Source organism: Acipenser ruthenus, chromosome 18 (genome assembly GCF_902713425.1).
Source record: "Acipenser ruthenus chromosome 18, fAciRut3.2 maternal haplotype, whole genome shotgun sequence".
Classification (NCBI taxonomy): domain Eukaryota; kingdom Metazoa; phylum Chordata; class Actinopteri; order Acipenseriformes; family Acipenseridae; genus Acipenser; species Acipenser ruthenus.
In genome coordinates, this window is record NC_081206.1 from 20,529,722 (window position 1) to 20,556,284 (window position 26,563).

General features: G+C 38.3%; 1 protein-coding gene and 1 long non-coding RNA gene across 6 annotated transcripts in view; one reads left to right on the plus strand and one right to left on the minus strand.

The window, feature by feature from the left end:
- Positions 1-1,713: 1,713 nt before the first annotated feature.
- Positions 1,714-12,152, minus strand: LOC131698653 (uncharacterized). The gene is made up of 4 exons (XR_009307691.1): positions 12,078-12,152; positions 8,883-9,054; positions 7,913-8,052; positions 1,714-3,521 (listed from the first exon to the last, which is right to left on the minus strand). It is a non-coding gene; the product is annotated as an uncharacterized LOC131698653 (long non-coding RNA).
- Positions 12,153-12,268: 116 nt separating this feature from the next.
- LOC117423461 (metastasis-associated protein MTA1-like) overlaps positions 12,269-26,563 on the plus strand; it is a 43,387-nt gene continuing 29,092 nt past the window's right edge. For 4 of the 5 annotated variants that reach the window (XM_058991484.1, XM_058991485.1, XM_058991487.1 and 1 more), the window contains exons 1-3: positions 12,269-12,447; positions 22,389-22,456; positions 22,731-22,824. In XM_058991484.1, coding sequence (XP_058847467.1) covers positions 12,420-12,447; positions 22,389-22,456; positions 22,731-22,824 — 190 coding nt within the window. In that variant the 5' untranslated portion in view covers positions 12,269-12,419. Of the gene's footprint in view, positions 12,448-12,528; positions 12,679-22,388; positions 22,457-22,730; positions 22,825-26,563 lie in introns of those variants that run through there. The other variant, XM_058991486.1, reaches the window with a different exon arrangement.

Below are 26,563 nucleotides of genomic sequence, written 5' to 3' on the forward strand. Positions count from 1 at the left end.
GGTAAACACGAGTCTTGAGATGATCCTGTTAACCAGTAATGTGCCGGGTTGAGATCAGGCGTTCGAGATAGGTGGTGCAGATTTCATATGGTTTGTGCAGTGCATGGACCTCGACGAAGACTCTGTGTGGTGGCAGCGCAAGCCTTCTCTTGTGGTGTCATACTGACAGTTTTTGTAGCCAGCATCCAAACTGTATTCGATTATGCAAATTAGGGCTACAATTACGCCCCCTGGTGGCAAAATGTATTCATTTAATTTTATCGCCTCATCTTGTCTTCCACCATGTGCTGATAAACCATGCAAAAGGACTACATGACCACCTTTCATACCAGTAGAATCAGCAATAGGTTACTGACCTCACATGAACATGACTTGTTTTCATAACTTTTTACTTTTTATTTTAATTACCAAAATATTACTGTATTTTATAGTCTACAGTTGCTGGAGGTGGCCTAATTGGAAAGGTTTATGTAACCTGAAATAACAGTACAACAACTCAACAGTTTATTTGTTGGAGGTTAGAGAGTTCAACACCTGTGCAAACCTCCCTGCAGACAGGTGTAAAGAGCAGGATGAGTTAACTGCTGCTGTTAAAGAGAGTCTGGTGTTGGTTTAAATATTTAAGAAAAAGAGAAATGACATTAATTTATTATATTTATGTAGTGGTATCTCAAAAATCGATCCATATCAATGTGCCTTTGGTGGTCAAATGTTTATTTAAAAAAAAAACACCAGGCTCTCTAATAGCAGAAATAAACTAAACCAGTTCATCACAAGGCAGGGACACAGGTGTTGAAAGTGAGACCAATAATCGCTCTCTAATCTTTAGTCTCACAGTGATGATGCAAAATTCCCTAGTGGGATACTCAGCTAGAGGCTTCTTTAAATTGCCTTCAGCAGCTAGCTTGTGGCTATGAGATCAAACCTAAACTGCTGAGCTTTAAAGTCTCAATGATGTGATAAAAACATAAAATATAGAAGAATTGTACAACAAATTAAATGGATGACACATGGGCAGGAGAATAATGCTTTTTTATTTAAGAAATAATAATGAAACATTTGAGCCCTTTTTGGATCGGCCATTTGTATAACATCTTTTATCCCATACAGGAATTATTGAATGTAACAAAACATAAAAGAAAAAAAAAGTTGAATTAAAATCTAACTTGAAATTCTTTCAGAATTACAGAGTGTCCAACAAGGCAGATGTGGTTTTAGAAAACAAACGCTACGTAAATAATCCCACTCTTTTGGTGTCCCTGTAAACCAGCCAGGCCCTTGTCCTGCTCCCTTTCTTAAACATTCCTTTTTAAATCCTGCATGAAGAAACATCTCTGCTGCCATAATAAAAAGGAAAGCCACACAAGTGCACCGTGTTTGAGGGCTGGAACACTGCCAGACAGTTGCTCGAGACACTGGCTTTATTTTCCAAACCTTAAAGCACACTTTGTGGGGGGAAAAATACAGACTCTCTGTCTCTGCTGCCAGTTGTTCAGTGCCAGCTCCTCCCTTCCCTTGGCATTCACGCCACCCCTCCCAAATACTGGTGCCTGCGGAAGCGTTTACAAGTGATGGCAGCTGTCTGTCACCAAAAGTACCCTGCATAGGGATAGTCAACTATTTATTTATGTATTTATTTATTTACCATGATACATGCATAGAGTGCCCAATTACTTTACCCCCTATCCCCCCCTCCCAATTTAGTATGTCCAATTACTTTCTCTCACCGCAGCCATTGCCCACAACCAATCCAATTTCCCCTTTACCCCAGGAACTCGAGAGCAGATGTCTCAAGAGATACAAAGGCCAGCACTGCAAGTGTTGGCTTGAGCTCACCAGGCTCCTGGCCAATAGGGTCTGCTGTAGCATGATAAGGAGAATCAGTCCCTGAAGGGTTTGCCTTCTTAAACTACATGAGCACCAGAGCCCAAGCAACGCTCCCGCTGTTATCCCAGCACTCCCCTGACTGTATGACTCAGCCTGCACACCACACACGGCCAAGCTTCTACCTGGTGAGCCAAGACAATGCATGTGTAACACTGGCACCTTCAATGAATGCAAAACTAAAGGGTAACATATGGGTATCTGTAGGGTATTTATTGCATAACACTGGTAACATTCATGGTTTCATGTATCAAAATGGTATAAAAATAATGCACGCTGTATAATGCACGCTGTATGTAAAATTGGATCCAAATCCCTTGCCATTGCTGACAGTGCTGTGGTCTGCTAATAGTTCTGCTCAGGTTTCTACTGGATAACATCCTGGATTATAATGGTATCCCAATTGTATTTTGCATCTTTCAAAACCATCAAAAATTGATGCCCCTGATAGTTATACCGTGATAAATGCATATGTCACGCTACCCTACACTACGCATATGCTATTGTAGCAGGATAGCGTCAGGAATAAGACCCAGATACAAGAAAAGCTGCAGTTCAAGCACTGTTTCATAGCCGAAAACAAACAGGAACAAACAAGGCACAGTTTGTTACCAGGTTGCTTAAGTTGAAAAAGATCCTTGGTGCAATTACAACATCTAGCCACCAGATGTCACTGTATGTTATTCTACAAATTAGCAGAAAGATATTTGCACATCGCTCTGAGGAATTTGAAAAATCTATAGTTTGTAAAGGTGCTGACCTGCACACTTTGACATAAGAGTGTCATTAATTTTCTTTAGCTCTTGACAAGCTCTTGAGGGGACATTGCTTTAGTTCGGCTAGCCCAGAGTTTATCAGTGTCATTCCGTGCACGCTCAGGCAGTCACACTTCTAGAGTGGCCTATTTATAAATCGAGTTAGCAGCTGAAACATACCACATGCCTTATGGCTGTCAAGGCCCTTATCGCCAGCTTTGCCACTTCAAACTGATAAAAGGCCAATGCATTTTCTTTGCCTTACATGGCTGTCCCCTTTGCTGGGTCTTTGGCACAGGTGTTAAATTCGAGTGTGTTAATCACACAAGACCAATTGTCTATTTGTATTTATTTATTTATTTTTATATACATTTAAAGTGCCCTGTTTATGTACATCCGGGTTTTATCCCCAATTAAGAATGTCCAATTATGTTCACTCACTTCAGCAACTCCCCAGAACAGCTCAGGAGAACCGAAGGTCAGTGGGTGTCCTCCGGTCCCATCTCCAAGCCAATTGCCTGTTTGTTTACACCCAGGAGCTCTATAACCCAGTGGAGCGCCAGAGCCAATTCAAAGCTCCCAGTGGAATCTCGAGAGAAGAAAGGGAACTTCGCAAACCTTTGCTCCACTGACTGTATGACTCACCCTCCATACCAATGTGAGCCAGTCTTGGACCCAATTGTATTTTTCTTAAAGACGTGTAATTTATTTAGTTGCAATTAGTCTGGGTACCTGAATCTGAAGTTCTATGTGAGCCATTATATTGAGAGTTCCATTCAGTCCTGTGATTGGGTATCTCTTAAATCGCATCCAATCACAATACATGGAGCTTCCAGGAAGAATCCGCCACGTGTGGCCACCTATATCCAGTCATATAAGCCACTGTAAACAACACAAGCAGAGGACACAAAGATGACATTATTATCGATTGCTTTTAAAATTAGATCAAGTCATATCACCATGAAGTATTGGAACATTTATTAGAGGGACGAGATGTTTTGCCTTTGCTGCCTCTGCAGCAGCCATTTCAAAACAAGATGATCACAGCCGCCCTTTGAACCAGAAGCTTTTAGATATTCTTATACTGTATCCTCGGTCGCTTTTAAGCTTTTCAAGTGATGTATTGTCCGAAATGATGAAAAGACATTTACCGGTTAATCTTACGATTTACCAAAGCTTATTGGTAAATGCAAGCATATCATCGAAGAACGTATTTATTCCTGCATATAAGTGGTCAAGTAGCAAAATAATCATTAATGTCAAAGAATATATTTATTTCTGCATACACATTTTCCATTAAGAAAATAATCATGAATGAGTTTACAGTAATGCACAATTGAGCAATTTAAACTAGTTCAACATCGTACTGAACAATATTGTGATCCACTTATGTAGAACAACCAACATTCTGGTAAATTTACGTATAAAACAATTCACAATGGTTTTGAAGAATATTGTAATCCAAATACGCAGTAGTTTGATGGAAAAACAATGTTAAATGCAAATTAAATCATTTAGGACCTTAGTTTTTTCAACATAAAATCACACTTGACACAAAATACCACAAAGACAGGTAGTGAATAGATATATTTACTTATTGCAGCATGGCAGACTTGTGGCACTTGCTGTGCAGGACTCCTGAAGCCTTACAATGCGCAAAAGCGAGAGATTTGGCCATTCGTCAAAGGAACTTGGTTATCATTGAGATTTACCGGTAAATGTCAGAAGTAAAGCGTTATCATGTTTATTTCGGACACTAATCCTTTGGCTTGGTAAATGTCGACATACACGAATAAATCTTAAGATTTCCCAATATTCTGACTTTTACCATAACGTACATTACAAACAAAAGGCAATAGCACCACCTAGTGGGTCTTTGTAGATTCTTTTCATTTCAGTTAATACTTCTTTAATCGCAGTCATTTTTAATATAACGTTAATAGTACATTACTGTAGTAGATTTTTTTGTGTCTTCATGATCTGCATTATAAAAAATGTTTATTTAAAAAGCAGTACATATTTATGTAATAGTTCATTAAAAAAAAGTAATATTTAAAATAATGCTATTTAAAAACGTTTATTTTTGTTTTGTTTTTTCATTAATCTGCCCACAAGATGGCGCTGAGACCAACTAGACAATAAGTTATATTTCCATACGAAGCACACACAGACAGCTGGATCGGGAAAAAATAACAGGGAAATTCCTGGTCAGAAGACCTAGCCAACCATATGAGGAACGTGAGCTACTACGACTACAAAAAAAAACTAAAATACATGGAAATACAGGGAAAACAATACCTTATACTTTATACAAGTAGAGTGCCCATGTTCTCATTTTTATTCACTCTAGTCCCCATTTGCTCATCCCCAAACTGGAACATAATACAATTTATTGAAAATATTTGTACAAAATGAACATTTAAAGCATTGTAAATAACCCCATTACAAAAACAACTGATCCAAAATTAGAAGTAAGCTTTCTAATCCTTAGTCGTGACACTTTTAATATGGGAGGCGTGGATATTTTCATACTGACAGGTTAGTGAGTATCAGCTTTGATCTCCTGTTTTGACTCCTTAATTAGCAACTTGCTATGGGTATGAATTATCTGAGTTATCTTAACTAATGTTTTCTTCTTATTTAGATGCAATGTATATATCATGTTCTGTTTCAGTCATCTGATCCTAGTGACTTTGTAAAAATGATAAGGTCGTAATACAGCTCTTAAAAACATGTCTAATTTCTAAGTACATCTTGTTAACCTGAGAGTATTTTCTGAGAGCTTTTTGAGGCCACATTGAAGTTTTAAACTGCTGAGTTAAAAAAAAAAAAGCAAAGTGAATCTACACAAGAAAAAGAATACATAGAGATTATGTATATCACATTGCATACCATACCAAGTTGCTGTTTAATTTGATCAACTTGACCAAACCACCATTTAAGACCAAACCTCTTGACTACACCCAGAACAAACCATGAGTATACACCATTGCCACCTATTGGACATTTAATAAATAACTGAGCACTGATGATGGCGTCAAATGTGAGAGCAGGGAGTTCTGGGTACAATTTATTACCCAGGTGTAGTTTGGATAGGTGGGTATTTATTCTTGAATTGCTTCCTTGTTATTCTTTAGTTTCCAAGGCTTTTATTTATTTATTCACTTGTATACACACGGTGGTTTAAAATGGAGGGTTATTTTTCTCTTTTCCACCTAATTCCATAGTACACAGCCCCCTGGAGCCGAACCCTGCAGCGTGAGAGCTGGGAAAGGGTGGGTAGAGGGGAGTCTATAACAATAGCTCTATTGAGCGTGCCTGTGCACAGAAGCTGGTTGCAATTACTAAGACACAGGGGAGGACGGCTGGGTGCCTTAATTGATTTCTTCTGTTATCAGAACTGCTTGACAGCGATGAAAACGCCCCATAAACACACTGGGAGGCCAAAATCCTTACATCACCCAGCCACAGTGTTTCAGAGCCTCAAGACCCTGCCTGCTAGATTCTGGAACTCCCTATATCCATTCGTAGCTTTAGGCCATATTCATAAAGTGTTAGTATGCCTGTCAAGTTTATTACAGATCTATATATTCACTGAGGCAGTGATGTTTTTATGAATACAGCCACCGTGTCCCCAAATCAATGTAAATTGTATACTAAAATATAAGAGCATAGGTGTTTGTTTAATACATTCTTCAGATATAGTCTTTTGAGCACTCAACTCCATCAGAAGACATGCCTTGTTTGCATTCCTGTTTGTTTAAAGTGTTGAAGACTAGAATGCTCCTTTTTTTGTTTTTGGTGTTGTAATGTGGTTTTCAGTTTGTATTTATATTTGTGATTGTGAATTACACACTGGCACTTTAATTTAAAAAAATGCTGATTTCAGTTAAGGGCTGTTAGTTTGTGAGGCCTGTAGATAAGAAAATGAAAGTGGTTGTAGCTTATAAAAAAATGTACATAACTATTTTCCTGTCAGGTGCTTCCATTTGCTATACAGGTATTGAAAGAAACACATGTTACATCAAGCATGTATTTTCATTCCCTGTCTTCTTTCCTGTTACTAACCAGCCATCGCCTATTTACTGACATGCTTTGCAGCCAATAACATGCTTTGATCCAGAAGACACACGAAGGGGAAATAACATAGAAAGTGAAACTTTAACACACCTTCTGGGTGGCTAGGTAAGCAAACAGAAGACTTTTGTGTAGATATCATGTTTTAAAATTAAAATATTTGCAGAAAGATGCACAATAAACTGCACATTTGAAACCTGGAGTGTAGAGTGAATGGAAAGTACAAGATAGGTAAAATTTGTGGAATTACTTTGTGAGCTACAACCATTTTAAGAAAGGTGAGGGTTCTGCTCTCTGGTAATAACATTGTTTTAAGTGAAAACAAACAGATTCAAATGCAAGAGAGCACTGGACGTGAGTAGTGACTACCGTCCAGTGAACCCACGTTGTTTTTCAAAGCCTTGGCATGGCAGCTAAGACCCAATATGTTGTGTAACGTTTCTATCACTGTAATAACAGTGGTACTACCTTTACATTCTTTGTTTAATTGTGTTGCTGCTCCTTTTCTTTCATAATTGTGTACTTCTTATGTTTTTTTGTTTTTTTTTAAGATAGACCACCCCCCAAATATGACAAATGGTCTATACCTTTAAGATCATTGCTATTAAACCATTCATCCACTGGGTGACAATATGTGATACCAGCAAGTTAAACAAACAAAAAAAAGCTTACAAAAAAAAACAGAAGTTAGGGTATGACAAGGCCTAAATTATACTTGTAAGCTAATTAACCAAAATCTGCTTCATCATTGTAAGTAACTTATCACTACGTACCAGATTTAGGGAACTACTGCATCACAAATAAAACAGAAACGAAATGCATATTACATATCTTCATCGACATATAATCTCAAGAATCAAGTATTACCAATGCTGCTGGTGTGTAAGCTCTGGTAATTCCAAATGTTGGGGTATTATTGCTTAACTAATAATAGTATTGCTAAAGGGGAAGTACTTTTACAGTATTCCTTTTATTGTTTTGTAATGTGACTTTTTTGTTGCTGAATTCTTGCAAAGTGCCACGTCAACATCAGGGGGGCGCGGTATATTTTGGCACTGATTCAACCAGATGGACTTTTTCAAATTGTACGTTGAAGTAATACAGAGATGTGTTATAATTTAATAAATTAAATATATGCAGTATACATAACATTATTAAATACCCTTATGCCATAACATTTCTATAGGAACCCCTACCTTTACCACTTTAGCTTCTCCGTCTTGTTCGGTTCTGTTGAATTAGTGAAGTACTCTTTCTGCTGTTGATGTTTTCTTTTTGACATCAAGGGGGGAAAATGGATTGGTACTTATTGCCAAAAGATGGTAGTGTTCTGAATCTAAAGACAGAAGCTGAAACTGTAACTGACAGAGAAAACAAACCTGTAAAAACGAGGAAAGATGGTGAGCCAATTTTGATTTTTTTTTTGTTTCACTTCCATGATAATCAACAGAGAAGTGTGGCCTCATGTGTAGTGCCAAAGTGTTGTTTAAAGTCCCTTTCACACTGGCATGCTCTACCCGGGTCAGAACCTAGGAGCCGGTGTCATGTGGGTCGGGTACGTGATTTCACACTGCTTTTGATAAAGCAGGGTTGACCTGGGTGACAGACCCAAGTGTACAATGCACGTATCAATGCCCCGGAAGCAGCTTGTTACTGACACTTCCATCGTCTCACCAAATGTTGATAAGAGCAAATGTTTCTACATCCCTGCTGCAATCTGGCTCACGCTGTGTCTCAATCAACAAAAATAAGGCTAAACAGAATAAACAGAAATGTTCCTTGCGGAAGTGAAACCATTATTGTGTCGGCTCACAAATGGCCATATTGCATTTTGTCTTGCTCAACTTGGGTCAAAGCATGTTGATCCACATCGTGAGGTGGGTCACTGGGTCAACCCGGGTACGAGCCAGGTACGTGGTTTCACACTGCACAGGATTGTGACCCGGGTAGCCACAACCCAGGTCCGGACCCGGGTAGGAGTGCCAGTGTGCAAGGGGCTTTAGTGTGCAATCAAAACCCTTTTGTGTCAGACTGGATTCTCTGTGCTAGCTGAGATAAAAACAAACAAAAAAAATGATGTCCCCCTCCAGATTGGAAGTGGAGAATGGTCTTAGAGTGTCTATCTCCATAATCACACCACGAGTACTATGTTTATTTTATACTTACAGGAGTAGGTATCAGGGCCTATAATATTTCTGTTAGCTTTGTGTGAAGGAAGAAGTCCAGGTTGTGACTCCAATTTTTGTACTTCTTGCACAAGTTCACCATTAAACAGGCCACAGATGATTTTTCTGTGGAGAAATGTCATCTTGGTGATCCGTGGAGGGATGTATGAAATCTACATTGAAGATAAAAGCGGTAATGGAAACAATGATGGAAAAGTTCCAAGTTTGTGATTGCTTGTAAACTAGCATTGTGTAATGTGGATCCGTAGGGCTCTCAAGTAATCAAAAAGCAGTGTAAACAATTCATACAAGTCAAGCCAAGTTGGAATGGCAACTACTCTCTAAACAACTTTATTGGAAATATTACAGTACTGCCACAACTACCTCAAGTGTTGGAATGCTATTCTACAATAAACTACACAGTTTAACAGTCATATATGTGTCTGTTTAGTTCTTTTGACTATTAATAAGACAGTAACCCTGTTCTCTGAGGTCAACACCATCAAAGAGGCCATCAAAATAAACACAGATGATTCATTGTTATTTTAAAAAATCTCAGTTCAAAGTAATGTTAAAGCATGTTATCTGTAGCTTTAAAAATAAATCTTTAAAAACATCGAATAGCTTTTTGATCTAGCGCACGTTTCATTAACAAAGAAGCAAACACTAAACAAAACACATTTAACATAGCAAGAGGCACAAGGGCCAAAACAAAAGGTCTACACAAAAACTCACGCACCTCCCCCTCCCCCTCACCAACGTTAATTCTCACATTAACACCCGTGATCACCCTTTTTAGAACATCTATGACGAACCCAATTAATCATCAGTTATTCAATTGTTTGGCTCCAGCCACATTCCCACGTGATTTCTGGCAGGGAGGAATTTAACCCCCTCTCTGCCAACCCAATATTCCCCCCCCCCCACACATATTTCACCATGCCACAGACCACTAGCCTGTATTACCAGTAATTATACTGTATCGCCCAAGTTAACTAAAGGGAGTGTAAACTGCTGTGCTAGTTGCTAAAATAACTCTATGAACAGAATGGAATACTATTCGAATTTTTGATAGTAGTCTCCAGGGTTCCTTTGGTGTATCTGCCTGGCTTACAGTGTGTAAATACAGTATAATGTGTTCCTAAGGCCAAAACTAATAATGGGAGTAAACAAACTTCACTGTCAATTTTCTAATAAAGTACAAACTTAGTTATACAATTACAAGAGTTTCAACTGTAAGTCTCAGTCAATATATACTGAGCATCAAACTTATCACATATTTGAGCATCAAAAGAAACGTATCACTTATATTTGAGCATCAAAAGAAACTTATCACTTATATTTAGATAAAATTCACTGGATGTGATCGAAAAATGACAAAAAGAGCAGGTGCAGTGACTTTTTATTGTGCTGATTAACAATTGACATCACGAAGATGCTGCAAAATGATCTGCCGATCTTGGGAAGGTGTTGTGACTCTTGGTCTGCCAGTTTGTGGCCTGTCATTGACAGTGTGTCTGGTTATACAGTCTCACCAGGTCTGAAATTGCAGGCTGTGAGCACCCAAGACGGCAAGCCACAGTACGCTGCCCTAGTCCAGCCTCCAACGTGGCGATTGCACGAAGGCGCTGCTCTCTTGACAGACGTGGCATATTGTTTTTTTTCTGTGATTTTCTTTTTTATTGCTTTTATACAAGCTTGCAATTCAACAGCTGAAATCACTCCATATCCAGTGTCCAATCAACTGTCTCACTAATTAGGTGATTAAGTGCATATGCTTCAGTCATAGTCATTCAAGCGTGTCATGGTCAAGGATGAATGATCGAGTGATTAAAAAGAAACCAAAAACATTTCGTCAATGTCCATCATTTATATACCTTATTATTATTTTTTTTTAATAAATGTGTTATAATAGTGATAAATTTCTTTTGATGCTTGGTATATAATAACACACAAGACATTTTAGTGCTACTAGTGCTGGACTCAAGAGTGTAGAATGATGTGTAAATTAAATGGGAAACGTTTTTTCTCTACTTTCAGAAACAATAAGACAAGCATTAAGGTTTCAAAGGTCTGCTGTGGAGAAACTGTACCCAGCACTTCATAGCTAAACAGATAAATGACAGCAAATGACCCTCCTCACAATTACATTCATATTCAAATGTGCAATCACAAAAGGTTTATGGATTTTGTAATACTAGTCAGCATTACACATTTCAAACACCCTGTCCTTCAAGAACATTCAAGGCCAAGTCAAAGCCGAGACCTGAGTAAATGTTCTTTGAGAACATGGACTGGCCTGGATGACTCAAAGGCTGCTCAGCACTTGCTAGAGGGTAGTGTATCTTTAAAAGAGCTGGCCCAGAATAGGGTGGTCTACGTGCTTCACAATGCGACAGGGAAGTCTCTGCAGGGACTTTACCACCAGTGCTAACACTGGTTGATAAATATCTTTGGGTCTCCTTTCAGATTAAATGGAATCAGTAAACTACTTGAAATGTACATTATAATAAAATTAAGTAGTGCACGGTACTACCTAGTAGTTGACTACTTTCTACTTAAGTGCTACTTTAAGAACTTGTAAACTACTGAAGGGCCACTGTTATATATGTACTACTGAAGGCCACTGTTATATATGTACTACTTAAAGGGGTCTCGCTGAACCCAACAGTGGTCAAAAGCATGTTAGTGAATTCCCTGCTAGGCATCCTATCAAACCACTTTCAATAGCAACATGATTCAGTTATATTTAGAGTCCAATGTAATGCAGAATCTACCTTTACACCTGGAAAATATGGGGAAATCAAGCTGAGATCTGCCTTTGTATAAGACAAGAAGGCATATTATAAATCATTGAGGAATTCATATGTGGGAAGCCTGTGTGTTATGAAACTTAGGGGCCAATTTGTGTTAGAGTCTCTGCTGACAATAATGTGAAGGGCAATCAAGATTAAATATGATGGGAGGGGAGGAGGGGAACAGTTTGGCACATTTCAGTGCGTGCAATTTATATGGGGGTTAAAACTATTTAAGTCTGTGATATGGTGGAAGAAATCAAAGGTCTGTGATGCAAGGTCTCTGGGTTAGACTGATGGGGAATTAAGCTGAAATCTGACAAAAATGTATTGGGGGCAATTAATCTGAAAACTACCCCACTCCCGTTGTACTTCTAATTAAATAAATTCACCACACTTACCAGAAGCTCAGAAAAGAGATTGCAACCAGTTATGTGCTAATGCCCCCAGTGGGGGTCAATCGTCATTGACCGCCGGGCCCCTGCAGTTGGATCATTTCTTGCCCACACAAATACACCCTTCTCAGACGCTGATATTAGACGGAAATGCTGTTCTGTTGTTAAAATTACGTGGGTTTGCCGTATTAATTAACAGAGATACCCGACTAAATAACGTGTGTACTGTCGCTTTAAATCCCCTTGGCTGGTGTGCTCTCCATTGATCAATCCACCATTTTCCAACAGCAGCAGCGGCGGTAGCGGTTGAGATACCCCTACCTGGAGACACCAGGACCCGGGGCAGACATGGCTGCGAATATGTACCGGGTCGGAGGTAGGAGAATATACTTTGTGTCGCTTTTTAACAGCTTCAGTTTGAACGGCTTCTGGACTTTGTGTTTCCGTTCTCTTGTGTTTCTTTCTGAAGTCTGCTGCCACAGTGATGATGAGGAGGGTGACTGTGTGTGAGGAAGAGGATGATGGTGATGATGAGGATGATGGTACCGGGACCTCCGGTTTTTTTTGTTAAACGTTTTACACATTGAAGGGCAAGCTAAACCTTTCGGTATGTTTTTAATGCACAATTAAATGTTTGAATTGATCAAACTTTAGTTTTATTATTGTTTTGGTCGTTCTTTTTTTTTTTTTTTAAGCGAGTGCTAGTACATAGGCTACATTTACAAAAAGAAGTGTACCTCCTTTCTCTGCTCGTTACACACGGGGTTTCGGGTGCAGTGTTTTAGGGTAAATAAAAGCCGTTGGACGGCTAGTTTTTATTTGTGTCGATATAATACATTTATATTGTGCGCTTGACATCTGCTAAGTAGTTGTTTGGTTAATATATAATAATATATATCAGAAAGTTTCTTCCTCCCCCTTCCCTCCCAACCCCCACCCGCCGCCAATAGAAATAGATGGAGGGAGAAATTGAACTATATGACATTTCTGTCGTATAGTTACTGTTTATTTACTTTAATTTTAAATATTTTGTTACTTGATATGCCGCTTAGATTTTTTAATTGGTTTTGTTGTGACATTTGTGTATTTGTATCGCGTACTAATGTGCAGCGGTGAGGGAAGGGTTAACGATATTGACTGAGGCGAGGAGGGGAGGGGGCTTACCGTAAAATAGTAAAAAGTCTACTCATAAAATTAAGAGTTTACGTTTTTCTCACGTCAGTATCAAAACTGTGAACGTTATTATTTGAAATGCCAGCATCGAATACAAATAAATTGCATTTCCATTTAAAATGTAGCCTGTGCTAGTTTTTGCTTCGGGACCCAAAACTAGTGAAACCGACTTTTATGTATTTTTGTCGTAAATGTGTAGCTAAACGTAAGAGCCCCCCCCCAAGTATCTGTGCTGGGGGAAAAAGTACTTATTATTGTGTTTAAAAGATTATATATATAGATATCTCTCTCTTGCTTGTTTCAAATATTGTGGCAAAGAGCTCATTTGTTTACAATTTGGTGAGCAAACATGGCGGAGTATTAAATTGTCAGACTTGAGCTGTGGTTGTGTCCTCATGAAACAGTAACAACCCAAATTATAATTTTAATAAGTGGGACCATTATACTGTAACAAAAAGTACTGAACTGGGCCAAAGTATATTGTTTTTAAAGAGACTACATTTTCAAAGTTGTCGCCTTTCCACACAGCAATGTTATATTATTATGTACGCAATAAATAATACAGATTATAACTTAAAAAAATAAAAATAAAATAAGTGTGCATTTGCAGTTTCATGGGGTTGGGGCTTCCATAAAGAACTGCAGAGATGGATTTCTGAAAGTAATTTGCTTGTCTCTGATTCGTTAAGATGGTTTATGTAAAGCAAGCAAAGTCTGAGAAGTGCTTCCTGTGTTAGAATAAATGAGATAGGCACTCTGGTGTCTGTATAGTGTCAATACTACAAGCGACCATTTCTAATTTGTGTGGCAGCATGCACATGCTTTGAGGACATGTGTCAATGTAAGAGCACTTGAAGGTAAATATTTTGTAATAACTTTGGAGCTGAATACATTTGATTTAAGGAACTGCAATTTACAAATAGTTTTGAGAGAACTGTGAACTAAAATATTTAGGGTTAGGGTTATATTTAAAAATATATATATTACATTGCATTTATTAATGGGTGCAGAAAATAACTTAATAGCATTTGTTTCTAATATTTCCCTTAAGTCTCTGTCTGGGGGAACTCATGTCACAGGAAGAGAGGCACTGGGGTGTCATACATTGAGACTTCCTGAAATGTACAGACAGAAACAAGTTTCAATGAGCTTTAGTCAAAAGGTCCAAGCACATATGAAAATTATACAAAAATACCTCCCACAGTTTTATATTTAGTCTGTAGAATTGACTTGTATCAAAACACAATCGGTTGTGCAGTAATCCCCCGCTATGCGGTTTGTATTTTCAATTTTGACACCTAAGAGCACATTTTCAAAATGTACTCTGGCATGTTAATTTTACAAAATTGGGTTATACTAAAGTCACTCTTCGTATCACGGTATGAAGGCCATCGTGGGATTTACATTGTGTAATGTAAAAAGATCAAATGATCATCAATGGTGGCTTATTTTGTGAAAATACCATTTTAAATGGGTAAGAGAGGCATATATTTATACCAATTTATAAAATGTATAATTTATTAACTATTTGTTGGACTACAAGTGCTTTTGGTTGTAGCATGATGCACCCAATGTGTGGATGTTAAGTTATTGAGATTTCTTGTACATAATAGCCTCTGCAATTTATGCAAGTCTGGTCAGAAGTACATTGCCAATGAGTGTAGACAACAAGAGCAGCCCATCCATCTGCCAAAACAAAATTGCAATTAACACACCACAGACAAGGGGTTCCGTAAAACTAAATGGCTTTGTGTGGACAGATTGTTGGATTATAAAGCTGGATTTAGGCTGTTTCATGGAGCCAGGTACAGTAGGACAGACCCCACAAGTCCATCGGTCAGATGGCTATCGGAGGACAATAACCCATGACGAAACAACTGCAAGCATACCAGTATCGACAGTTAAAAAGGCATCTGCAACATCTAGACAGAGCCAGAAGCCTCTCCACACAATGCCCAACGTTCAAGGAAGAAAAAGTAGACCATGATACTCCAGCCACAAACCTGTTGTGCTGCAATTTTTGATCCCCCCCCCGACACTGCAGGATATAATATAATCACATATAAGATCACTATGTAACACAATTTTTGTTCCTGGGTAGTAAGTGTTATTTCCTAATTGCTTATGCCTCAAAAGTATAGAAAATGGCTATTATTCCCCACAAACTTTGCTTTTGTGACCAGGACAGTGATATTTTGAAATTTACCTATTTCCAATGAGAAAACGGGCGAATTTGTGTCTTTTCGTTCACATAAAGTCAGAAAAAAACAACATATGAATTCAAATTAACATGTATTTATACTAAAGTAATACAAAAATGAATACAAACGATTTAGAAGTCAGTAGTTTTTCGAGATTTACGATTATACTGTAAATCACTTTCACGAATCAGCCCCCAAATGTAGTCTCCCATCATGTTCTCGTTATACTGTCCTTGGTAGCGGCGTTCAAAGTCCAGTATATCCTGGTGGAAGCGCTCGCCTTGCTCCTCCGAGTACGCTCCCATGTTCTCCTTGAATTTATCAAGATGAGCATCAAGGATATGGACTTTGAGGGACATCCTACAGCCCATTGTGCCGTAGTTCTTCACCAGAGTCTCAACCAGCTCCACATAGTTTTCGGCCTTGTGATTGCCCAGGAAGCCCCGAACCACTGCGACAAAGCTGTTCCAAGCCGCTTTCTCCTTACTAGTGAGCTTCTTGGGGAATTCATTGCACTCCAGGATCTTCTTTATCCGTGGTCCGACGAAGACACCGGCTTTGACCTTTGCCTCCGACAGCTTAGGGAAGAAGTCTTGAAGGTACTTGAAGGCTGCCGACTCCTTATCTAGAGCTCTGACAAATTGTTTCATAAGGCCCAATTTGATGTGCAGTGGTGGCATCAGCACCTTCCGGGGGTCCACCAGTGGCTCCCACTTGACGTTGTTCCTCCCCACAGAGAACTGGGTCCGCTTGGAAGGGTCCACCATGCAGAAGTAGCAGTTGCTTGAGTGGTCAGTGGGTTCCCGCCAAATTCTTGGGATAGCGAACTTCATGGCTCTCTTTTCCCCTCTGTACCATCCTACAAAAATACATTTATTTCACCCATGACATGAATGTGTAAGAGATTCTCGCAACATTTTTCATATATGATATATTTTTTCGATAACATTGAAAATTGTAAAACATTTTAAAATTAAAAACTTTTACAATTTTAAAAATTAACAAATTTTATAACATAAAATTCCGAGCAACAATTGTCCATCTTACCTTCCAGAGTTTTTTTGCAGTGCTCGCAGGTGAAATGAGGTGCCTAGGGTTTGTCTTGATCCCCGAAAGTCATGCAGAAATATGCCTTGTAGGCCTCACACATCTTAGCAGATGCTTCCACAGAGTACTTTTTCGCTCTTGTCTTGATAAATTGGCCGCAGACATAGCAAAATGCGTCTGCCGGATGCTTGCAGCCTCTTGATGCCATCTCAGAAAAATGCAGATATGTATCCACTTAGGCAGCTGGAACTAAACTGAACTGGTGGGCTTAAGACCCCTGTATTTATACTACTATTTATATTACTGGAAAGTTCTAGAAAGTTCCAGAAGTTACTCCAAGTTTACTCAGCACTGAATCTATCTGGAATGTTCTGGAAAATAGGTAAATTTCAAAATATCACTGTCCTGGTCACAAAAGCAAAGTTTGTGGGGAATAATAGCCATTTTCTATACTTTTGAGGCATAAGCAATTAGGAAATAATACTTACTACCCAGGAAAAAAAAAAAAAAAAAAAATTGTTACACGGTGTTATCGTTTGTGAAGTTTTCTCACAAACAAATAAAATAAGTTTTTCAAACATCATTCTTATCGAATCTAACCCGGATCCTGGAAGTCGGCGACGGTTGCTATGTGATGTAATTGCTCACGCTCGGTCTCAAGGCGTCGACAGGTATTCATTCATTCATTTTTTTATTGATATTTCATCGTTGTCCAGTGATATTATATCGACATCACAGGATTACATTGCATTTATTATTTCTATAATCAAATATATTATTGATCATGATGAGTCAAAAGACAATTTCAGCAGGTGGAAAATTAAATAAAACAAATGACAGCAAGGAGGGATTTACTTGTGGAAGAAACTATCGTTGCTTATGCCCAGGTAAAATGTATTTACCTTTATCTATGCTCTTAAAAAAAAAAAAAAAAAAAAAAAGATTTAGGCTCATGTGGGGGGCTGTGCTGTGCGTTTTTGGATTTCAATTTGACCCTATTTTGACACTTAGGGTCTTGTAATTTCTTTAAATTAGTAATAATACTAAATTGTTAATAATACTAAATTAAATGACAATTTAATTGACAGACATAAATATGCGGTTGAGTATTACGATAGTTTGATAGAAATACATTCATCACAAACATAATATGACCAACCAAGATTGGCTCATGGGGTTGTTGAATTTGAATCTGATTTCCTTATGGAGAATGCCTAAATTGAACAGCATTGTACAGTATTTGTAGATCCTAGGTTTCACTTAAACTGTTATTTGTTAAATTACATTTGCCACAAGGCACATGATAGCCACAGAACCCTGGAAGACTGTAAAACAGAAACACTAATGAATGTTTAAAATACACTATTTCTGGTGAACATGCCAAATAGTTGATAGTTTAAAATGTACTGTGTTGCATGTGACCTTTTACTGTATTCCCCTTGTTTGGCAATTACTCAAAGTGGTTTGATTTTACTGTTATCGGTACACTTGGTTTCTGAGTTTACGTGGCTGCAGTACCTCTTCTAGCCTGGGCACCATCTTGTGCAATCTTGCGGCTTTTTGCTGCCTACTCAAATGCAGCCTGGTCCTCCCTCTATATTGTATTGTATTAATTAGGTATAGGACTTCAGATCACTATTTATTTATTTTTTTATTTTTTTAAACACTCTTCATAAAGATACTTCCAGATTTTTTATTATAGTTACGTGAATAGTATGGTATTTAGTAGGTTCCTCATTATAGTTTCATTTTGTTTTACTAGATTTTGTTTTGAATACTAGCTTACAGTAGTACTTTTCATTTTTCCTTCTTCATTGCAATAAACACAATATTACAACAGTATTTCTTCTTCCTAACATTTATTATTACTCTTCTGAACATGCAGTGTTCATCTACTGCCGTTTCTATTTACATGTTCTTTGTATTGTAGTGAGAGGATCTTGATGAAGCAACGCCTGGTACCCAGGCAGTGTTATTCTAGAATGCATGCCAGCTTGAGAAGATGGTTGCACTGCACGTTCCCCCACAGCCACTGCATGGTTTGCATTTTCCTTTGTGTGTGCTAGTTTAACTTGTATGTATGGTGTTCTTTCAAGCCATGCTATTCCTCTCAGAGATATCAGTTTCTCTACAGGAAGACTAGGCCATATCATCCAGCACATTCAGGCATCTGGTGTCCCTTACAAAACTCAGCTTTGGCAGCTCATTAATGGTACAGTACCACTCTATAAAATCTCCTTTTCTGTGTGCTACAGTATACAGTATTGTTTGTCACAAACGCAAATCGTATTGCATAGTTTGCTAGAATCTCTTTGTGTGTGACAAGATACCCCCAAAATGTACGCTAATGTAGGTGAACCTTCTCTTTTGAATGTACAGAATGCCCCTATTATTATTTGTTTATTTAGCAGACGCATTTATCCAAGGCGACTTAGACACTAGACTCAAGAAAGACTGTGACTTCAAAGTCTGATCGAATTGGAATCTGACTCAAGCAGTTGAAACTGAAGTGCCAAAGCTTTAAAAAAAAAAAGTTAAAACAAAATCACTTATTTGAAAATGAAACCACAACCATTCTGTGGATCAGAGAAAGCAGACTCCTCAGGCTCTGGATAAAGTGTTGCATAACCTGGCTAGTCGGTTGTGCACAGTCTTTGGTCTGTCTGCCTTGGAGGCTCGCTTCTGGACATGGTTACTTTTGAATCACATGTTTCATTGCATGTGCACCCTATGCTGATTGTTGCTGTCTTGAATTTTATTGCTGAAACTTTTAAATTTTTGAATGTCCTGTTTATTTTTACTACTACCATATATTTGCCCCGTGGTGCATGCTTCACCCCTATGACTCTCGTGCTTTGGCTGCTGCTATTTCAACAACAAATAGGCAAAAGTAGCCTCTAAACATATACACAATTATTTTTGAATATTTGCATGGCTGATTTACGTGTCTCTGAATCTTCAGCAATGGCAAACTTTTTAAAACGCGAAATTTTGACCAATTCTTTGACCAATTCTTTTTACGTTTTGTTCTCCAATTACACCCTTTAAGTGATGAACTGAACAATGCCTGTCAGAATATAGAGGGGTTTTGGGGGAATGCATGTTAACATACAGTAGATTGGAAGCAACTGGACCTTAGTCATAAGTGCTGTACTGCAGTTTTTGGAAACCAGCACACTGGTTTGGAATGCCCTGGTTATCTTGTAGTTTGATATTATATAAATATGGGGTCTCTTTACTATGATGCCCTTCATGATTTACATGCTGGCTTCCTCCTTTTATTTATTTTTTAAAATCTAGTCATTCATATCAACTTTTGTACATAGTAAGTATTCTGAATTTAAGGAGACCTGTCATGTTTGTTTGGAACAGAAGAAAAACTACTTGAGAGAGAGATCCACACCAATCAATCAATCAATCCACTGCACAATTGTGAAAAGATTACTCATTAGGAATTGTATGACACAAGGTGTTTAGGTCAAGACTGAGGTGTGCTAATGGAGCTACTGGTGCGTGGTTCATCTGTAATGAATGATAAACCTCCCTGAAGGGAATACGTCTGTCTGAATATGATCAGTAGCGAGTAGTGACTGGTAGGGAAAGTCAACTGTTGATGACTTTGCAAAGAGTCAAACAGTTTGCAAATCCAAATCGTGAGTAAGCTGTAACCTTGAGCACAGGGAGTTACTCTGTTTCCTCCTTTCTTACAGCAGCCACACCCTGTGCTTTTATAATACACATTCCCTTACTTCATAGAAACCCCTCACTGTAACAGTCCTCCACCCTTAATCACTGTTACAAACCTGATTTCCTTTTAAAACCTCTAACACCAAAATAGTGTGCTTCATAATCGAGTGAGGCTAAATCTTGTGTAATGCTCTCAACAACAGTATAAGGGTTTAGGTCGGCCAGGGTATCCTTGGCTCACCGTGCACCAACGACCCCTGTAGTCTGACCGGGTGCCTGGGGGCGTGCCTGTAAGCTGCCCGAGAGCTGCATTGTCCTCTGACGCTGTAGCTCTTGGGTGGCTGCATGGTGAGTCCGCAGTGTGGAAAAAGAAGCGGTCGGCTGACGGCACACGTTTCGGAGGACAGTGTGTGTTCGTCTTTGCTGTCTCCATGAGAAGTTCTATAGCAGATGATCTTTTGCCAGCAATACTAGGTTACTTTAAAAATCCTGTGTGTAGCAAAAATCGAAGGGTTTTTAGAATTGAAACGTTCAAAATGAAAACTTTGCAAGAAAGCCAACTTTAACTTGTATCCATGTACGACAACTGTGCGGTCACAAAATAATTATTTGGTACGTAACAAAGATTATACTGCTGGTATGTTTTCCAATACATATTTTATTCTTAGTAAGATGTTCCTCAAATTCCACCTGGACTGCATGAAACTCTTAACACATCTCTAATACAAGGCTGGTGCACACCCTTGTTCTGAGCTTATGACTCATGACAGCTGACTTCCATAAGCAGGACTGTGTGCTGGTTTTAACAGCAAATGCAGTGACAGTGAGCTGCACACAAACTCCTCCCTCATGAGAAACACATTCCAAAAAATATTTTTATAAATCGATTTACTAACACAACCAACCTTGCCAACAATTATTTAGCCACTGCTCTTAAAGATTTGTATACAAGCTTTATTTCATTCCATTGTCTGCCTAGAACTAGCAGCACTTGCAGCCTCTCAGACCTTTCGATTTTAGACTCTAGTTATGTTTGAAAGCACCTTGCTGCATTCAAGGCACAGTAAACTACGTTGGAATTGGTTTGACTTGCTGTACGGTCTGTGGGTCGCTCCAACTCCAGAATTCTGTGTATTTTAAAGAACAGCTTATACACCAAGATTGTAGGATAGCTACTCTATAGCTATGGCCATAATTTTGCATTTTTTAGGATTGAGACATAAAAAAGAAATGGGTTAAACAAATGATAGATCTTCAGGACACATTTGTTTCAAGATGATTCTTTACGTTTGACAGCACTGATTTTTAGCCTTGCCCATCAATGTCTATATTGCTTGTATTGTGCATGGTCATTTATAGTTTTTGTACATATGGACATGTAAAACATAGTTTACATTTGGTGAGTCGACATGATTGCAAATGATTTGACTAAAATACAGTTGTTCAATAGATGGCATGATTTTAAACCTAGGCCTACATGTCTGAACAATACCAACTCAGGTTTTTGTGTAAGCTCAAAGTTTGAGAACTGTACTGTATAGAGGAACCATGTATTATTAACATGCAAGGACATATTTTGGGGGCATGGGTTACTGTTCAGAAGTTGATACAAAAAAAATGTTTGCTTACTGTTGGGTCAAGGTGATGAGTGGGCCTGCCCAATCTAAAACCTGCTGGGCTGATTTAGCGAAAACTGTCACTGGGTTAAGATTAGGAAACCAACCAACACTGGAGCTGATTGCTGAGCGTGGATGATTGCTGCCAGGAATCTGGGCAGTCCATGTGTTCCAGGTTGTGGGAAGGGAACAAGGCAGAGAACACACACACACACACACACACTCACTCTGTTATGACACCCTGTACACCCTGAAAAAGAACTTTTAAATGGATACAATTGTCACTTGAAATCATCTATGCTGTACAACAAGGATATTGTAAAATTAGATTTTACAATATCACACTTGGCAAATGTTTTCTGAATGATGAGTATGTGTGGTTTATTTGGTATAATGCCACTTCATCCCATATCTCATTTAAGTTTTGCCTTGTTTTAACAATTTTTTTTTTTTTTTTTTGAAAAGGCTGCTTTTTTCTTTTCTGATTGATACACATCCTATGAAGTAGTCCTAATCAGAACCATTACATCATCTTTTATATATAATTTAATGTATACATTTAAAATCTAATCTATTTTTGTGTTTTGTTACAGATTATGTCTACTTTGAAAATTCATCAAGTAATCCTTTTTTAATAAGGAGGATAGAGGAACTGAATAAGGTATATTAATTCACATTTTTGAAGCTGAGTAAAGTGCACCCTGATAAAGCTGTCTAATTAGTCCAATACAACGCACTTGTATAATTTACTGTACATGTTGTAACAAACCAAAAAAATATGTCACAAATGCAATCTATAACAATGGAAAACGTTGATTTAAACCAGGGTATCATGACTTGGGTCGTTGTGCACCTGTCAAGGAATTGAGTTTCTGTATCTGTTGGCTAATCTGCTGCACCATCTTCGTAACGGTACTTTTATTTTTCTCTTTTAGACGGCTAATGGAAACGTGGAAGCAAAGGTTGTGTGCTTCTATAGAAGGAGGGATATCTCCAGTACCCTCATCGCACTGGCAGACAAACATGCAAGTAAGTGGGGATTCCAAAGGGGACATGAAATGTGTATTTCATTATTTTATTTTATTTTTTCAATGCATGACTTAAGTGACCCTAATAGATATTGTAATGCTGAACCTGTCCCAGCATTCTACTTTATAATTGAAAGCAAAAACACTAAAGTCACCAAAAAACAAAACAGCAATTGGTTACTGGAAAGAAAAAGCAACGTAATTACTCAAGAATAGCAATAACCTCTGGGGGTTTGAGTTATTGTAACAGGAAAGAAATGGTAGTAAGAAATGAAAGTAATAATGGCTATTGTTGTTATTTCTGATATTAAAATACTGTTAAGAAGAGTTCTAGTTGCTGTAGCTGTCCAAACGAATCGATCACTATCTTTTCTATGACTTCTTATGACAAGTGTTTTCAGTCTCTATGTTCCTTTGTGTGACGTCTCGGAAGTGCAGGACTGATATGTTCTGGCAAATGTGTTCTGCCATTTTGTTTTCGCTGATTTGCTCATTAGGTAAGAGTTACTGGAATTATTTCCGGTCTATTTTGTTTAAGCTTGAATTGTAATTTATAAGAGAGGCCCAAGTTAAAAATGTTAAGCACAATAACTGTGCTTGCCAACATTCAAATGTGTGGGGCATATGAAATAGGAAGCCCATTGAATTTCACACAAATTTACAAAAAGTCTCTTTCTATAATCACTGTTATGTAACTTGTTTGGCAACTTGTTATGCAATGTCTGAATCCTTCCTAAATCTTACCTTTTGTGCACTTCCATTCCCTGTGCAATTTCACTATGCTGGTGAAATGACCAAGGAAGTGCAAGCCTACCTGTAAGCAGTGCTCACAAACATATTTATTTTAATGGATAGGAGTACCAGCGATCCTGTTTTAAAACAGTTTTATCAAAACTGTACATTTACAAATGGGAGTGCAATTACGTGGCAGATATTGACACTCCTTAGCACTAGCTCTCTTGATGGTAGTAGAATCGAGCGACATCTTGGGAACCATTTGACAGAATTTTATAAAACTTTTCATGCATTCTTTTTTTTTTTTTTAATTTAGTCATTGCCAATTAGTTATTATTATTTTCTCCCCAATTTGAAATGCCCAATTATTTTTAGGCTCGGCTCACCGCTACCACCCCTGCGCTGACTCGGGAGGGGCGAAGATGAACACACGCTGTCCTCCGAAGCGTGTGCCGTCAGCCGCCCGCTTCTTTACACGCTGCAAACTCACCGTGCAGCCGCCTCAGAGCTACAGCGTCGGAGGACAACGCAGCTCTGGGCAGCTTACAGGCAAGCCAGTAGGCGCCCGGCCAGACTCCAGGGGTCGCTGGTGCGCGGTGAGCCGAGGACACCCTGGCCGACCTAGCCCCCTAGGAGCTCCCATCCACGGTCGGCTGTGGAATAGCCTGGACTCGAACTCGCGACGTCCAGGCTATAGAGCGCATCCTGCACTCTAGCGAGTGCTTTTACTGGATGCACCACTCGGGAGCCCCAAACTTTTCATGCATCTTGGTAAGATGTACATGGGCATTTGTTATGAGATTTTATTTAAGTGCAGTGGATCATGTACAGCTTTCATGGTGGTCATAAATCTAGGTGTAGGTTTAAAGTTTAAATCTTTTGTGCAAACAATTGTGTATTTACTTAGTAATTTTTATAGTGGTATTTCTATTTAATTTAGTATTTCATTTATTCAAGTGTTATATTGATATTCACATACAATATTGAAGAGGTTATACACACAAATGTAAAAATCTAATCATTAGTAAAATACTGCACTGTTTAATTGTAGCTAACAAAATAATTCCATAAATCTTAGCCATTTTGTGCTACACAAGTCTCAAATGCGCAGTTTAAAAAAAATGTTATAGCTCAAGTGTATTTTCATTTAAAAATAACTGATAGTACTTTAAGTTGAAGGAAGCTCTCAATTCTTATGCCTACTTCTCAGGTTATCAATTTTGGGTCAATTCACTTAAGCAGTGTCCTTTGGGCCAAAGCTTGTTACTGGCTGGAAGTATCTTAGTCAGTAGGAGAAGCAGCTTATTGGTTATTGACAGGAAAGAATCCAGTGAAGGGGTGGGGACAATTTCTCTCTCCAGGTGAAATGATCCAGGAAGTAAAAGACAGTCAAAGCATTTCTTTAATGATTTAAACTTAAGATGCATGTTTGCTAAAACAAAACTGAACATTTGAGACCTATATAATTAATGGATGTGCATTGTGGAGAGATTATGGAACTATTTTGTTTGCTATTTGCTTTAGTTTAATGTTTACTTGTTGAAACAGTTTTATTACTAACACTAATAACCTGTTTTTAAATCCTTAGCAGAGAGTATGGAGCAGCATGCTAAATTCACCAGTAGAAATACCGGGTAAAACATGGTCAACAAAAACACATACTCCTTAAACAATGTGTTTAATAACAATAGCTTTGCTGTAATTGTTTGAGAGATTTTGGGCATACAGCGGCTTTTGTTTTTTGTAGATTTTATGGGTCAAGCTAAACACGACGTGTTAAAGTGACACTGTTAGTCATTTTTAAAACCATATTGTGGTTCACAGCAGGCATTTTGTGACCTGTTTGAGTTACAATGCCTTTAAGACAGGAAACGTTGTGGCAGAAACAATTGACCTTACCGGAGTCAAAGTGAAAAAAAAACGATATACAGAAAAATTGTGTTCAATACTTTTGTCATATTTTATGGATATTATCAATATCATACTAAAAGAGTGTTCCTCATCCTGAGCCATTTTATACAAAATCTTCAATGTATCATTTTATAGCCTATCGGCCAGTTAGAGCTGAGTTTTAAGACTGTGTGGGAGTGTTTATTTTGCATCTGAGGGACTTGAAAGCAGACAAGCTTTGTGGTTACAATAGGTGGGGCAGCTGTGGTAAAATTCCAGACTGAAGCCTGGCAATATTTTACACACTGGGTTGAGTTCCTCATGTTAAACATCGCTTTTAACTCTTTCAGCACAAAGTAACTGTACAGAAAGACTTCCCTAGGATTCATAGTCTTACTGTTTCACTACATGTGACATGGAAATGAGTGGGACAGCATGTACTGGAACTGTGTAATGGTATGAAACATATGAACAGGGACCTGTCTGGAAGGTAGCATCTGTCCTTGTGCAGCAAGTGGTGCTGGATCACATCTTGCTGCAGTATCATGATGCATTCCCTGGCGTAGGGTAATCGCCCCTAAAATCAACAGCTATCTCTATCCGCATTCAAAAAGGGCATTACTTCTTACAAAAAATAAATAAATAAACTGTGCAGAGAGGATGGAGAAGGCTGAAGCCTTGGCTGTGTAGTTTATAAACCAGCAATACCAATATTAACTTTCATTGTTAATAGAAAATGTGCAAACCATTTTTTATATCTATTTAGCTGCAGCCGTATGGACTGCCAATTTTTTTTTTTTTTGCTGTTTTGTGACCTCATTCTGGCAATGTTCATGGTTAAACAAATGAATCAACGATCTCCAAAGACACTCGCTCTGTGTCTCTTTCTCTGTCAGTCCTGTCTGTCACTGAGTCCCTAATTTAGTTTTCTTGTAACCCCAGCACAGCAGCAGCATTAGCTAGAGTGACATTGGAAGACTGACATTTCCTTCTCAATGAAGTTTGCAAAATGCAAGATGGGCCGAATGGCCTCCTCTCGTCTGTAAAATACCAAAGCTTGGTGTGGTTTTATTATACTGTAGGAAGGCAAATCCACAGCAACATTTCATTTTAAA